Source organism: Protopterus annectens, chromosome 3.part1, assembly GCF_019279795.1.
Source record: "Protopterus annectens isolate FY-2018-M chromosome 3.part1, PAN1.0, whole genome shotgun sequence".
Lineage (NCBI taxonomy): Eukaryota > Metazoa > Chordata > Ceratodontiformes > Protopteridae > Protopterus > Protopterus annectens.
The window spans coordinates 1,536,639,696-1,536,655,218 of record NC_056732.1 but is presented as its reverse complement, the minus strand read 5'-3'; the positions used below and the strand labels follow the sequence as shown (position 1 = coordinate 1,536,655,218).

Here is a 15,523-nt window from a genome sequence, read left to right as displayed (position 1 = left end):
TCTGCCCACAACAAAGCCGAATTGTGTAAGATCCAGTGTCTGTAGGTTCCCAATGTCTGTGTGTATGAGTTCCATGATGATACGCTCCATAGCTTTGCAGATCAGGCTAGATAGGCTTATAGGGTGATAGTGTCCGGGGTCTGTTGTGGCACCACATTTGTGGAGCGGGACCACTGTTGCTGTATGCCATTCCTTGGGTACATATCCTGCAGTAAGTCTGATATTGAACAGTGACTTCATGTTAGGGTTACGTTCGTCATGAAGCTTGTGTAAGATGCAGGCCGGGACACCGTCTGGTCCCATTGATGCTGTGTTGTCTGCTTTGGAGAGGGCAGCACTTACCTGATCATCTGTGATGTCAGGGAGGCTACACTCTGTTGGGATGGACATTTGCTCATTGGGGGGGTGGGGGGGTGACATTTGCACTGAACCTATTTGCCAGGATGTTGGCAATGTCTGTGGGTTCAGTGTATGTATTGTCATTTTGCAGTAACTCACAGCATATCTGGGAGTTGGCACCCAGGTTCATGACATAACTAAAGAAGGCCTTGTGATTGTCCTTAGTGTCTGGTGCAATTTACCTTTCGAAGCGGGTCTTAGATGAATTCATGAGTGAACGTAGCTTCTTGCTAGTACTGATCAGAGATGCCTTCCCTTTTTGGGATTGTGCTCTATCATGTAGTAGCCCCCTCCTTTTGCTGTATAGCTTATTTATGGCCGGGGTCCAGCAGACAGGTCCCCTGCCTTTGGAGGAGTGAGTCTTGTTTTTATTTGGGATAGCATGATCCATGCATTCCAGTAGGTGTCAATAGAATGCGTTTGTAAAGGATTCTGCGGTCTGAGCCGTATTTACCTCTGTCCCAGGGTCTTTGAAGGATGCCACCTCAGTTTTGAGAAGTGTGACGTTTGCTTTTGGTAAGTTCTTCACCGAGAGAACCTAGGATGGGGGTGGGGATGGGATATGGATGTCCAGTGAGATAAATGTATGGTCTGACCTTACCAATGAGGGGCATACCTCTGGTGTGGAACATGGAGTCCCCATGTTGGTGATGATCAGGCCCAATATGTTTTCCCCTCTTGTGGATGTGGTGACCAGTTGTGACATAGCATTTGGGTTTAGAAATTCTAGCAACCGTTGGGCGAGGGTGTTGGGGCTTGAGTAGTATTCCAAGTCAATGTTTCGGTAGTTGAAGTCACCCCATATAATGGTGTTTGTAGAGACCGTCATATTCTCCAGTGTTCCCAGGAAAGCTGAGTGGGGTTCCTGAGTTTGGGAGGGTGGTCTGTAGCAGGCTACAAACTGAAAGGCAGTTTTTCCCATTATTAGTTGCACATGCATGGTCTCTGATGCTTCCTGCAGTGCTACTAACCTGGAGGTGTGTGTATCTGTGATATATACGGATACTACCCCTAAATTTGTTGGTCCGTCTGAGTCTTGTGGCCGAAAAGCATGGTATGAAGTATAACCTGGTAGTGCTGGTGTGCTTTTGAGAGCCTGAACCAGGTGTCTGTTACTGCACAGATATCAACATTCTCCATACTGAGGAGAGTCTTGAGTGTGTGCATTCTGAGTTCTAGACATCTGGTGTTGAGCAGCATTACCCGTAGTTTCTTTTACCTTGTATTGTCTATGGAGGTGGGTTTGTCTTTTGAGCCTTGCCCAAAAAAGGCACTGTGGGGGTGGCAACAGCCTTAGCCAGTATTTGAAAGTCCAGGAGTGACAGGTGCAAGCTGTCCATAGCGAAGCTACGTGGCATGTCGAGCATGTCATCCCAGGCTGACAGACACTGGATCCCCTTTGAATGACACCAATATGTTAGCCACCTGTTACAATTGATCAGCTTGTCTGTAACTGTGCCATCATTCTTGGTAAGGGTAAGATGCTACACAAGGTCAGAGTCATACTGGCCTGGGTTACATGATCAGGGAGCTCCTCTATGCCTCTTGTCATGTAGTCCAGGGAGGAACGTCTGAGGTCATTCACACCAACATGGACAATGATGGAGCCATATTTGTACTTGCTTTGGAGTGACCTGAGTGCATGTGTAATGTGGTGGAACCTGCCACCCGACAGACAGCTCACAGTGTCCTTCTCCTTGTTCAGCCTGGTGAGTGTGACGTCAGTGTGTCTGACAACAGAGTCAACTATTACAAGTGTATTAGGTGTGTTGTTTAGCCCTAAGGGCAGTGACTGTGTGGCACACTGACTTTGTAAACCATGTGATATGTGGGTATTGTTGTGGGGTAGCAGTTGTTTGGGTGTCTGATTAGGAGGTCTCTGCTGCTTAGGCAGATATTATTTAGAGTCTCCGAGTATGTATTTGTGTGGTAATGTATTTTGTTTGCTGTCGCTATAGGTCTATGTGAGACTGGATTTGTGGTGTGTGTTGTTACCTTCACCACCTGATAGACTGTGCCGGTCATGGGTCAAGAGAGCTCAGCCTCCTGTTTGTCTATATAGTTGCATCTCTCACATATATCTGAGTTTGTTGGGAGGAGGTGAGGGTTGTCTGTGTACGTAAGGCAGTTGTAACATTGCCTCAAATGTCCCATATTCACCAGCTGGACTGGAGAGTACACACAAAATCAACCTTTGGACATGCCAGGATATTATGATGACATACTCTCTGTTGACTGATCAAAAGGGATCAGTAGGGTGTTAAGTGTGTAAAAGAGTATAACGGGTTTAGTGCTCAGGTTTGTTGGTGTTTTGGAAAGATTATCTGCAAAGCAGTCCTGCCTAGTACTGCCAAGCACCCCTGTCCATCTGCCTATGTGTAACCTATGTATGTATATATATATATATATATATATATATATATATATATATATATATATATATATATATATATATATATATATATATATATATATATATATATTCATATATACATACATACACACATATATATGTATATTACAGTACTACTGATATGTATTTTCCCTTATGTTATGTTAAATGACTGTAGTGCATGATATCTTTGTAAAAGCTTTGCACATTCTCACTTCTCAGATCGTGTAGATGTATGTTGATGTGATTGTAGTTCACAGGGTCCTGGGATCAAGACTTGATAGTGATGCCTTTGCTTCATTAATGTTAAATGACCGTAACTCATGATATGTTTGTAAAAGCATTAAAAATCTTTACAGCTCAGGTGGTGTAGTGGTACATTGCTGTGATTGTAGTGCCCATTGTCCTGGGTTCAAGACTTCGAAGGTCTGATTATTTTGTTGCTGGGCAGAACAAGGGCTGATTATTTTGCTGCCCGGAGGAACAAGGGCTGATGGAGACATAGTGATTAAAGCACTTTTAAGCAGTTGTAAGTGGGTTTACGTGGTTTTGTGTGATGCTAACAGATGGTTAAGTCCTCTTAGCTTCACTTAGCAGTTCTTACACCCATGCTAATTTTAAATAAAGAAAAGAAAAAAAGAATGATAGGAAAGTGGTGAAATGGGGCAAGCAGGTGGTAAAATGTTAAGAAAACCAGCTAGGGATGTGCAGTATGGGTGTAGGAAAGGACCATAGCTCTATATTTCTACTGCAGCAACAGCTGTGACTGATGTGGAAAATTTGGACTTTACAGCCTCACAACCCACACGGAGGGGTGTTGGACACATACATTTGTAGAGTAATTTGAGTGTTGATTGATTTATGTCACTGGACATGGGGGCGAAATGTAGAGCTATATATGGGGCAATGACTTTTTTGTGGGACAGATGCCCCTTTTGTTTTACTAGAGAGTGGAATGTTGGTGAAGGGCTGTAGGTATGTTTGGGGAGGTAGGTTGGGTAGGATAGGTTGCATTCGTAAACAGACAAGTAACACGTCAGCAGACAGAAATGGTATATAACACACGAGGGGGTAAACATCTTGGACAGGTGGGTGGTTTTGAATCAGAGACCCATGAGCCCCCAAATGGATGCAGTGGGACTGAGGTCCCCAGCCATGGGCAGGCACCACTGCACCTTCACAGCCCTGAACGTGGCTGTGCAGGGAGCTGGACAACAGGGACAGCCTGCCCCTCCAGGTGCACCAAGCGGCGTTCCATCTGACACAGCCATCCATCCAACTTGGAGCTAATGATGCTGCACACCATACCCCAGAACTTGCTCTTGGTAACAGGCTCTTCTCCACGCCCGCATACAGAGGGGGGCCCCATCCCCTGAGGTGGCTCCACCCAAAGGTGATGCAGGACCAGTGGATGAGGATGTTCCAGGTTGGGTCCCAGATGTGCTGGGGTCCAGTGCCACACTAGATGAGGTGGAACAGGCAGATCTGCCGGGATCTGCCTTCCCAAACATGTCAATGTGCTGAGGTTATCCAAGCTATATTGGTTGGTCATGAACATAACATTTCAAAATTAGTTATAACTGCATGGGTAAGTGTTCCAATTAACCTAAACCAACAGATATGAAACAGTTGCATAGCAAACAGAACACATGCATTAATGGAACAACAGTAAGCATTGTAACAGCATGCCAGTTACATTGATGGCAACAGGCCACCAACAATGGTATTTGAACAAGGTATGTTAATATGCAAACAATTAAATATATGAACAATAATAGAACACAAGCCCCATCATTAGGTTTTGAGAAAAACATACCTGTAGTATATGAATAATAATTAGTGATGCAGATGAGGGGTGGTTGGAGAGAAAAAAGTCCATTAACAACTGCATAGGCTTCTATTTTTCACAATAGTACTGCTCAGTACTCTACAGGTCTGCCCTCACTTTACATCTAACTATGGCCCATAGTTTCTGTAGCACATACATATGTGTTAAACTGTCAATCTGTAATGGTGGTATGAGGCACACTGTGACAATTATGGGTACATTACTAGAGAGGGCTTGTACATGGGCAGAAACTGCCCATGCTATGGAACAGACTTCTCATACATGTCAAGCAGACCACCTTGCCGATCCTCTTCAAGAGAAATCTTGAGTGGATGGGAAACAGAAATTCACCCTGGGGATAACACCAGTGGCTCTACTCGACAGAGGCACTGGGAACTAAGGTCGGGTGGCAGTATGCCAGAGTAGTCCTATGGCTAGGCTTGTAAAGACCCTCTGGCCATTAGCCTAGTACACACCTATGAACCTATGTCAGGGTTACATATCTGACAATGAAGGGGTATCCTGCACTGATGTTGTGTGAGTCTGCTACTGGCATACTTCCCTGGATTCCTATCTGTGTCCAAAGTGATTAGCAGCAGTGACCACTAGCCATGACAGCGTGACACTTGAGGGACATGTATCAGGGAGAGTGCATGGTGTATGTACCTATCCTGCTGTCATTTGCAGGCATATGGGTTTAGATAGTGGAATAATTGTACATGGTGTATTAATGTACCCTTCATACAGCTATTACACACATTTCTTTACCTGTAAGACCTGTGCAGAAAATATATTTTTACAGTTTCTGTTTCTACAAATATTCAAGATTTCTTTAGTGTATATACACACATCTCAGTTCCACTCCCTGGATTTAAACCATGCCTGGGTGTGCTAAAATGAACAGCAGGACTATTTTCATGACATTGAGCTACTGGGGAACTGATGTCTCATGCTTGACTGATTTCTGCCTAATACTGTCTGTGTTAGACAGTCTGACCTTGTAATCCTGACATTTATGCATGGCAGATAGTTATTGTACTGTGTATTAATCCTTTGAAATAATACAATCTGGAAAGCAAAGGTTAAAACAAGAATGCAATGCTGCAGGGGACACACTATAATACTGTAGACATTACTATTCACGGTTCAGATCTTAGTGCATACAATACTACATATTCCCTTTATATCTTGTTTTACAGCTCCACATTCTACTGTTTTGCATACTAGCTGGTTCTCAGAACAGCCTCAGTTAATTCATGCTGTCAATGCCATATTTGCTGTGAAGAACCTGTACACATTCCATTTCTCCAGCAACATATCACAGTAAAACACAACAGTTTGTGGTATAAATCTTTATTACAGTGAAATGACATATTCATTAATGGATATCCTATGGATCATTATTAGTGAGACAAACATTTATTCATTAGACACAGTACACACTATACTTACTGGCAGTAAACAATGTACTCCTTATACTTTATGGCACTATATACTGCAAGATATATCTGTACTCACCAGCTTGTCGGCACATCTATGTCAGTCTGTTGGCATGTGCCTCTATATTGCTAGCCCTCTCTGCTGCAGCTGTAGGGGTGACAACAAACATTATGCATACCTGTCTGTCACGTACTCGGCTAGAATATGGTACAGATATATCCGAGATACTTACAAACTGCTGGAGCATGGTTGTCCTGAGCATCTTGGATCCACTGGGCAAACAGCATCCCCATCCTCTGCTTTAGGTCAGCATAGTGATGTCATACCTGCTCACCAGTTCAGGGGATTCCAGTGGCACTGGTGAGGTCATGAGCCACACAGTCCCAAGCCTCTGCTTTATACTGTGAGCATTGGTACTGGCCCTGCAGCAGTCTGTCATCATGGTTTGATACAAGCAGCACAGCCATGACCCTGGACTCCAAAATGCCCCAGCGCTATACCCAAAAGCACGAGCCCTCTCCAACACCTGACATACTTCCTGCACAGAGCAAACCACAACAGTTTCTGGCTGTATTCCAGCCTACACAGTTTAAATAAGGGCATATTCCCACCCTTTGCCATCATTGGACCATTTCAAAAATGCCGAGCAAAGCTTAGCAATGCACAAACCTGTTAAGCAGAGATGAGCTGTGTTTAAAGGGGTAGCTGTTGAGCAGTGCTTAGCGGTGCGCAATTCCACTTAAGTGTGCTGACTGCTGCTTAGAATTTACGTCTAAGCTATGCTTAAACCAGCTAAACAGAGCTGAACACTGCTTACTATTGCTCAGTTTTCATTTTAAAAACATATCCGGATTGTAGATTAATTCATCATTACTGACATGTTATTAAGTGTATATGATTTACTTTACATGACATCCCCCTATGTGCTTTCATTACATTACCTTGGGGTATGACTATACTGTATGTGACACTTGGATATACATGGGTGATTTCACATGTTATATGCACTCACACTTCCATTTTTGGACCAGCTATACTACCCTGGGTAACAAATATCACTTACTACATAATTTAACCTAAAAAAATAATTTTAGCAATGCTTTCCCGTGTAAAAAATAAAGTGCCTGTCTTGGTACTTGAACCATGAACACCTGCATGCAAAGCCAGGACTCGAACCACTACACTATCTCATTAAGACTTCAGCTGTACATTTTTACTTAGCTCCTATGACATGTTTAAGCCATGCTGAGCAGAGGGGCATAACACACAAACCCACTCAGCTACACTTAAACTTAACTTACAGCGCAAAAAAAAAAATACTGAATGAATTTTAATTACATATAACAAAATCCAGAAAAGTACCCAGGAAGGGTAAAAAACAGTAATCCACAGCTTTGATGCAAAAGTTTAATACGAACCACACCAACACATAAATGCTGAAACCTCAAAGCTGTGGATTGCTGTTTTTTACCCTTCCTGGGTACTTTTCTGGATTTTATTACTAGTACTTTTTGGTACCTTGGTTTCAGTTCATTCTCAAGGTTTTTAATTACATGTATTTTAGGCTTTGTCCAGATTTGTGCCTCTCAGAGGTTCAAAGGTATGGTCATACATCTGAACCTCTTAGAGCAGGAAATCTGGACAAATGCAAATTAACAGTGGTAGAATGTGAAAACATAAGGCACATTTTAAATATTGCTTTTACAAATGTACAAGTTGATGGAATAACAGGTTTTGCATTAGCATGGATTTTCTGATGGGTATGCAGTCTGGACATTCTGCGAATATCTGTACAGTTGGGAAGTATGGCCCTAGTGCCATACGGCACTTTGACAACACAACCCCTCCTTTACTTCCTATTGTAATTCCTGCTTTCAGTGTTCGCGGACACTGAAAGCACTTAGAAAGTGCCATACGGCACTTGGACATGCAGGGGATGTGTGGCAGTACCTTTCATGCACATGCTGCATTGCTTCCTATCTGGATAGCTGTTATTAGTGTCTGCAGACACTGAAAGCACTTAGAAAGTGTTGTACAGCACTTTAACAATGCAGGGGGTATGCGACAGTACCTGTCACATACCCCCTGCATTGCTTCCTATCTTCACTTCCTGCTTTCAGTGTCCGCAGACACTGAAAGCAGTTAGAAGGTGCTGTACGGCACTTTCAGAGTGCAGGGGGCATGTTGGATGTGCAGGCACTACGTGTCTGCTTAGCCTTAGCAGTAGTGCACCTTCATGATTATGCAAGGCACACTGCTGATAGGGCTATGAGGAAATGGGCCCAGTTTACTATGTATTGAATCCTGGGGATTGTTTTACTCTTGTCCATAACAATGCTTAGCGGAGCTGTGTTTTTGATTGTTTGCTGTCAACTAGGTTTGCCTTCAGGCATTTAGGATCCTATTATTAACAGATGAAGGCCTCCCCTTGTCATGTTCCTTGAAGCATAGATTTTGAAACATCTCTTCATTCATTTTTGCCAAATTCATGACCAGTAAAATATTTATACAGTTATTTCAGCTCATCCTTCAGAAAATAGGTATTTTTCTTTCTTTCTTGCCTTTGTTAATTTTCCTTTCCATTTCATTTTGCTCTGTATCTAACCACTTCCTTTTCTTTAACTATTGGCAAAGGCTCTTCATCAGTAACTCACTTGATTTCTTGTCTCCTTTGCAACTAAAAGAGGCATGTGAAGAACCTGGCTTTTCTAACTGTATGTTAGTGATAATCTTTTTTTAAAGAAGGTAAGTGGAAAAGTGGCGTGTAGAAAATTAATGCTGAAAACTTAGAAGACTCATGAGTATACAAAATATGCAGTTTTCTTATAATATCATCACCAAATCTTATCCCTTATCTTCCCCCATAAATCTTAAACTCATATCTAATTTTAGAGCTGTTAAAGTTTTCATTTCCAGTTTATTTAAATTAACAAAATGTCTTCTGTTAGTGCTATGACTCACTACATAACACGGACTTGAAAGACTGCAGGTGCTAGTGCTTTAAAACTGGCATTTTTGTTTTAAGGGGTTAGATGTTGACTGGTGAAATTCTATCACATGACCAGCAAAGATTTTTATTTAAATGTTGAGATTTTAATTAAATGTTTTTTGAAGAAGACTTAGATGGAAGCAAAAAGCACTTACCCTGATAAAGATAGAAGTTTTCCTTGAAGTTCTCCTGGCAATTTATTGTTTGTTTGTTTTGATTTTATGCTCACTACAATAGTCCTTTCTATCTGTTTGTATCCCAAACTTTGACAATTACTTTGTTCAGTATAAACATGACATCACATTTATTTCCATTTGCAGTGTTCCAAACTTTTAGTACTACTGTCATTCAGACTACGCAGTCTGCCTCCATTTTGCAATCCATCAAAATACAGAAATTTCCTTCCACTCATCTACTTAAAGGAAATGTCCACACTGTCCTGGCCAATATTTTCCCTATATTACATGGAATATCATAATAACAACTATTTGCCAACCAGACAGGCCTATGATCCCCTTTTAAGAGAAATCTAGGAACAGCATCAATCTTTACACCACAGGAATGACAATTTGCATCCTTATCCTCTGTGCCAAATGCCAGACATCATATTTTGAATATCCATACACACACACACACACACACACACACACACACACACACACACACACACACACACACACACATGTATGTATCTATATATATATATATATATATATATATATATATATATACACACACACACACACACACACACACACACACACACACACACACACACACACACACACACACACGTTATAATATATACATTTTATATATGTATATACAGGCATAGAAATATAGATATATAGGTATATAAAATGGAATTAGGATATGCCAAATGGTTGCAGTTCAAATGAAAAGCAATGATCAAATGTTCAATTCTGGCTGAAGACGGCAGGCTTCCTAAGCTTTAGGTTAAAAGAAAACTGCAGCAAAGAAGGCTCATTTTGTAGATCTTTATTGAAAGTAATTATGATGAGCTTTTTCATAAATTGCAAAGCTTCTTTAGATCAAGCAATAGTAACAAGGTTTTTAAATGCTATGACAGGGGTCCTTGGGGTAATCGGTCAGCTTGACTGGATGCATGTGTAAGCGTGTAGTTGGTAGAAAAAAATCCCCCTAATTTTCATGTAGAAATGTGTGGCTGGTGGAAAAAATCCACCTAATTTGCATATAGAAATGTCTAGTCGGTGGAAAAAATCCACCTTATTTACATGCAGACACTTGGGCCATTTGCTGTCCCAGGTTCCCATCTGTTTTCCAAAACTTTACTCACTAAAATATGCAATACAATACAAGCTTGGCTTAAATAATTATTATTTCTAAATCAGTTTCTTTATTTTTACTTCTTATGGAAAGTAAGCAAAGAACTAGTTATGAAATGAACAGTGGGTTAGTTAATCATATCCTGTCAGTATGAGGTGCCCACTTTCATGGGGCAACAGAGCTTAAGTATTAAAAAACCTGGTTGGTGCCTGTTTACATGGAGCTTCATATGTAACAATGTTTCAGTGATATTTGTTCAGTGAAAAGTATGCCTGCTATTACAGGCTGTTGTAGTCAGTATATCAGGAAATTGTTATGTACTAAAGTATTCTCTATGAGATTAAACATTGACAAAAAGAGTGCTTTTGCTCACAGCTAGTGAGCTTCCTCAGATCTTTTTGTGTACAAACCTATTTTGTAGCAGAAACAGATACTAAAACAGATCAAAGAATCAAAAAGTAAACGTTCAGGAAATTGAGTGGAGAATCTCACAAGCCAAAGTAAGGGAAGTGGTGGAAAGCCTACCCTTCATAATAAGATAGTAGTGTGCTCCCCCTCAGACCTTTCTTTGATGGAATACTGGTGCCAGTGAGTTCAGGGGACAGAAACGCATGCGCGAACAACCTGTTTATACAGGGGGACAACGTTTTGAATACCAAGGACATAAACGTGGTAAACGATAAACATTGTATTATTGAGAATATTGATACTAGTGAATATGTTATTAATTTATCTTCACATCAGTTTACTAAAATAGAATTAGCAGTACTAAATAGGGGCTTGAAATTTGTTCCGACTGTGGTATCCAGACTTCAGGATATCCAGAAAGATGTATTTAGTTTTGGTAGAAAATTACATGTGAAGCACTTTTTTAGCAATAATCCATTTTCTATGGTTGTTAATAATAGTGATACTAGTAGCAATTCCATGGATAGTTTTTATTCCTGTATGTCTGATGATGCCATCAATGCTTATTGTAAACTAGATACATCTCAAGTATCTGGTAGTAGCAGGTTTGTTCCTAATATACTCAATGGAGATGTATGCAATTGTGTGAATTTAATTAATTATTTCACAGAAACTGCTTATAAGGAATTTATGAGTAATAAAGCAAATATTAAGTATAATATGCAATATAATGAATGGAAGGCTTTGAATAACCTTGCTAATTTAAATAAGGTGGTATTTAAACCATCAGACAAGGGGAATAAATTAGTAGTGATGGAAACAACTATGTATTTGGATATGTGCATGGAGCATCTTACAGATGCTAAAACATACAAAATAGTAAATGCTCAACATTATACTCATGCTGTAGATGAATATACCACACTTATAAATAAGGGGGTAAGATTAGGTTATTTCTCAGAGCAAGAGGCTAAACAGAAATTCAAAGTGGATGGTTGCAAAATGGCGTTATTTTATTGCCTGCCAAAAATACATAAAAATTTGCTGAAACCACCAGGTAGGCCAATAGTTTCAGGTAGACAGTATTTTTTGCAAAACATAGGCATCTTTTTACATCATTTCTTTCTGCCATATGTGATGAAACTACCGTCATATATCTCAGATGTGTTTGATTTTCTAGATAAGATTAAAAAAGTAAATTTCAAAAAGACCATGAAGTGGGTGACTATTGATGTGAAGAGTCTATATACAAATATACAACATAATTTTGGAATTGAAGCTATTAGACTATTCTTAGGAGATTCACCAGTCATTGAGTATATAGTTGAATTGGTGTATTTTTCACTCACACATAATTTTTTTGAATTTAATGAGAGTATCTACCAGCAGATTTCGGGCACAGCCATGGGGGCAGCTTTTGCCCCAATGTATGCTAACCTGGCTATGGGCTTATTTGAGCAAGAAATCATCTATAAGCATAAGTTTTTTGATAGACATGTTATACAATATTATAGATACGTAGATGATCTTATATTTTTAACAGATGGGAGTGAGTCAGATATAAAAAACTTTATAGTAGACTTGAATAAGAACTATCAGGGTCTACAACTAGTTGATTTAAAAATTGGACCGGTGGTTCCTTTTTTGGATGTTATTCTTGATATATCAGATGGTAATAATTTAATTACCAGTTTGAATCGCAAATTTCAAGGTGGGTTTCAGTATTTAAATGGCACTAGTGGCCATCCCCCCCACACCTTGAATGCCCTCCCCTACAGTGAAATGCTGCGGATATACAGACTTTGTAATAAGCCTGAAATTTTTGATAAAGAATTAACTTCTATGATACAATCCTTCAAGTCTCGAGGTTATAGCTATAAGATGTTGTGTGATAGTATGGATAGACTTTTTAATGGACAAACAACATATAATAATAGCTTGAATACAAAATTCACCAGTGTTCAGGGGTATAAGATTAATAAAATATATGACACACAAGAAACCATTTATTTTGTAACTACTTATGGTTCTTTTACAAATATGTTTATAAAAATTATTATACAATTTTGGAATTACTTATGCTCTTTAAATAGTGTGCAACAGTGGTTGAAATGTAATCTTCAGTTCTCATATCGCAAGGGGAAATGTATTAAGGATTTTTTGGTCAAAAGCAGGTTTTATATACCACCACTTGTATTATATAAAAAACCTTTGAAGTTAGGTACATTTGGTTGTGAGAAATGCAAAGCCTGCAAATATATTGTACCAACTTTTGTTGCTATTAACAATGTGAAATTTAATGTTAGAAATATGTATAGTTGTAATACACCAGGCGTCATTTATTGTTTACAATGCCCATGTAAGAAGTTCTATATTGGGGAAACCAAGAGGGCGTTTAAACTAAGACTGTTGGAACATATCAGAAATATTGACCATTGTAAAGAGGAAAGTCCTGTAGCATTGCACTTCTCCCAGTTTCATGAAGGAAGAAGTGATCTTCTTAGAGCAACTATATTAGAACAAATTCATATACCTGCTAATTGTTTTATGGATGTTAAATCCATTTTAATGCAAAAAGAAGCTTTGTATATTTTAAAGTTTAAAACAATGTCTCCATGTGGTTTAAACGAAGACTTCAATTGGAAAGCTTTAATTAGCTAATTGATTGATGTTAAATGGACTATTAGTACTTGTATATTGTGTATATAAGCTGTGGTTTTTTTGTATGAAGTATACTCCTTGAAGGCTTACAGCCGAGACGTCAGAGAAAGAGAAGCTGTTCTTTGTTTTAATAAATTCATCAAGTGGATTCTGTGGTGTTGTTTTTCCGTTTTTGCTGCTGAACCTAGTTGCTGTTTCTTAAGTATTAAAAAACCTGGTTGGTGCCTGTTTACATGGAGCTTCATATGTAACAATGTTTCAGTGATATTTGTTCAGTGAAAAGTATGCCTGCTATTACAGGCTGTTGTAGTCAGTATATCAGGAAATTGTTATGTACTGAAGTATTCTCTATGAGATTAAACATTGACAAAAAGAGTGCTTTTGCTCACAGCTAGTGAGCTTCCTCAGATCTTTTTGTGTACAAACCTATTTTGTAGCAGAAACAGATACTAAAACAGATCAAAGAATCAAAAAGTAAACGTTCAGGAAATTGAGTGGAGAATCTCACAAGCCAAAGTAAGGGAAGTGGTGGAAAGCCTACCCTTCATAATAAGATAGTAGTGTGCTCCCCCTCAGACCTTTCTTTGATGGAATACTGGTGCCATTGAGGAAATGATTGCCAATTTTTATAAGTCAGTAACAATGGCATATTGTAGGTGTGATGATACTGACCAGGATTTTCCATTCTAGACAGTCAGACAGATCTTTTCTTGTGTGGACAGAAGGATGAATTTGGACTTAGAGAGTGGACATAGTAGTGAAAAACTATGCATAGCCTGAGAGTTATACCACGTATTGTAGGATTCATTCATTCCATGTAAAATGTTAGAGGGTATAATATTGCCTTACCTGTTGTGTGTTGCTGAAAAATCAGTCCTTGCCTTACAAAAACATTTTATCTGGAAGTGACCAAACAAAAAGAAAAGCCGAATACTAGAAGATAACCATCCTAGGATAAGCAGAGACCAGGGGTATAATGGGGTGCAGGAATGGAAACCACTATTCATCTAAAATCCAGATTAGACCTTTAGGCATATGCCTGTGTTCCATTTTTTAATTTCTCCAAATCTTTTGGGTTTCTAAAACCATGACAGCAATGGATCCCATTCCTAAGTCAAAGTATGATTAAAGTTCATGAAATTAGTATTGTTTCAATCTTTGATGTTAGCCAGAAGTGCTCTTCACAGCACCCGCAATATGCCCAGTATGTCTCCTTCTGCAATTCATATGGAGTTACATGTATCGGTAACATATCAAAATACGACTGTAGATTCTTTTTTTATAAGAACCACTGCTCCTACTACTATTGGAACTGTCTGGGTAACTTTCTTCCACGTTGCTCTCATTTCTGCCTGAAGATCCTGATATTTTATGACTTTGTATCTCTCTGTACACAAGACACTGTAGTCACTGGATGCAGTGTGATTAGTTCTACTTTTGCCTTCTTTTCATGAACTGCTATATCTGGTTTTCTCACATTTATCTTTTGAACTGTTGGTAATGGGTGATTCCATGTAATATAGATTTCATCATTTTTTATAATGCTTTGTGGCTCATATTTCCAGTGTTTTTCAGCTACTTTAATATTATAATGTTTGCACAATCCCCAGCGCAAGTCTTGCCACATTATTATATCTTTCAGTATACAGTCTTTCTGCTGTTAGCATGTCACAACCAGCAACAAGGCATGCAACTGTTTCCAATTTTACAAAACCTACATTTGTCTGTTTCTCTCACATGTTCAATAGACTTTGTAAACCAACATGTACGTAGCCCGCTATCTTCAGCCGCCAACATTAACCTTTCATCTTTTGGGTTGAATTCATCTCTACTTAACCATTCCTGCATTCGATCCTGATCAACATAAGATTGTTCCAGGAGTTTTCTATACTTGCAACTAGATTTATGCATTTTCCACATTTCTTGTCTTCTCATGTGATCCTTCACCTTATATTCGTTCTTTATTTTTGGCACATTCAGTTGCTGCCTGATTTTATCTACTTCTGGTTTAATTTCCATTCCTGCTTGACTCCGATATGCTAGTGCTAGACTAAGCAGGGAAATCATATTAGATTTATTCTCCTTATGTTTTTGTTTG

The 15,523-nt window shown here is 39.3% G+C and overlaps 1 protein-coding gene across 1 annotated transcript in view; it reads right to left on the bottom strand.

Annotated features, from left to right (window-relative positions):
* LOC122797800 (uncharacterized protein K02A2.6-like) overlaps positions 1-6,306 on the bottom strand; it is a 38,504-nt gene extending 32,198 nt beyond the window's left edge. The window contains 1 exon segment of the mRNA XM_044066320.1: positions 6,238-6,306. Within this exon segment, the coding sequence (XP_043922255.1) occupies positions 6,238-6,306 (69 nt within the window).
* Between the last annotated feature and the right edge of the window lie 9,217 nt (positions 6,307-15,523).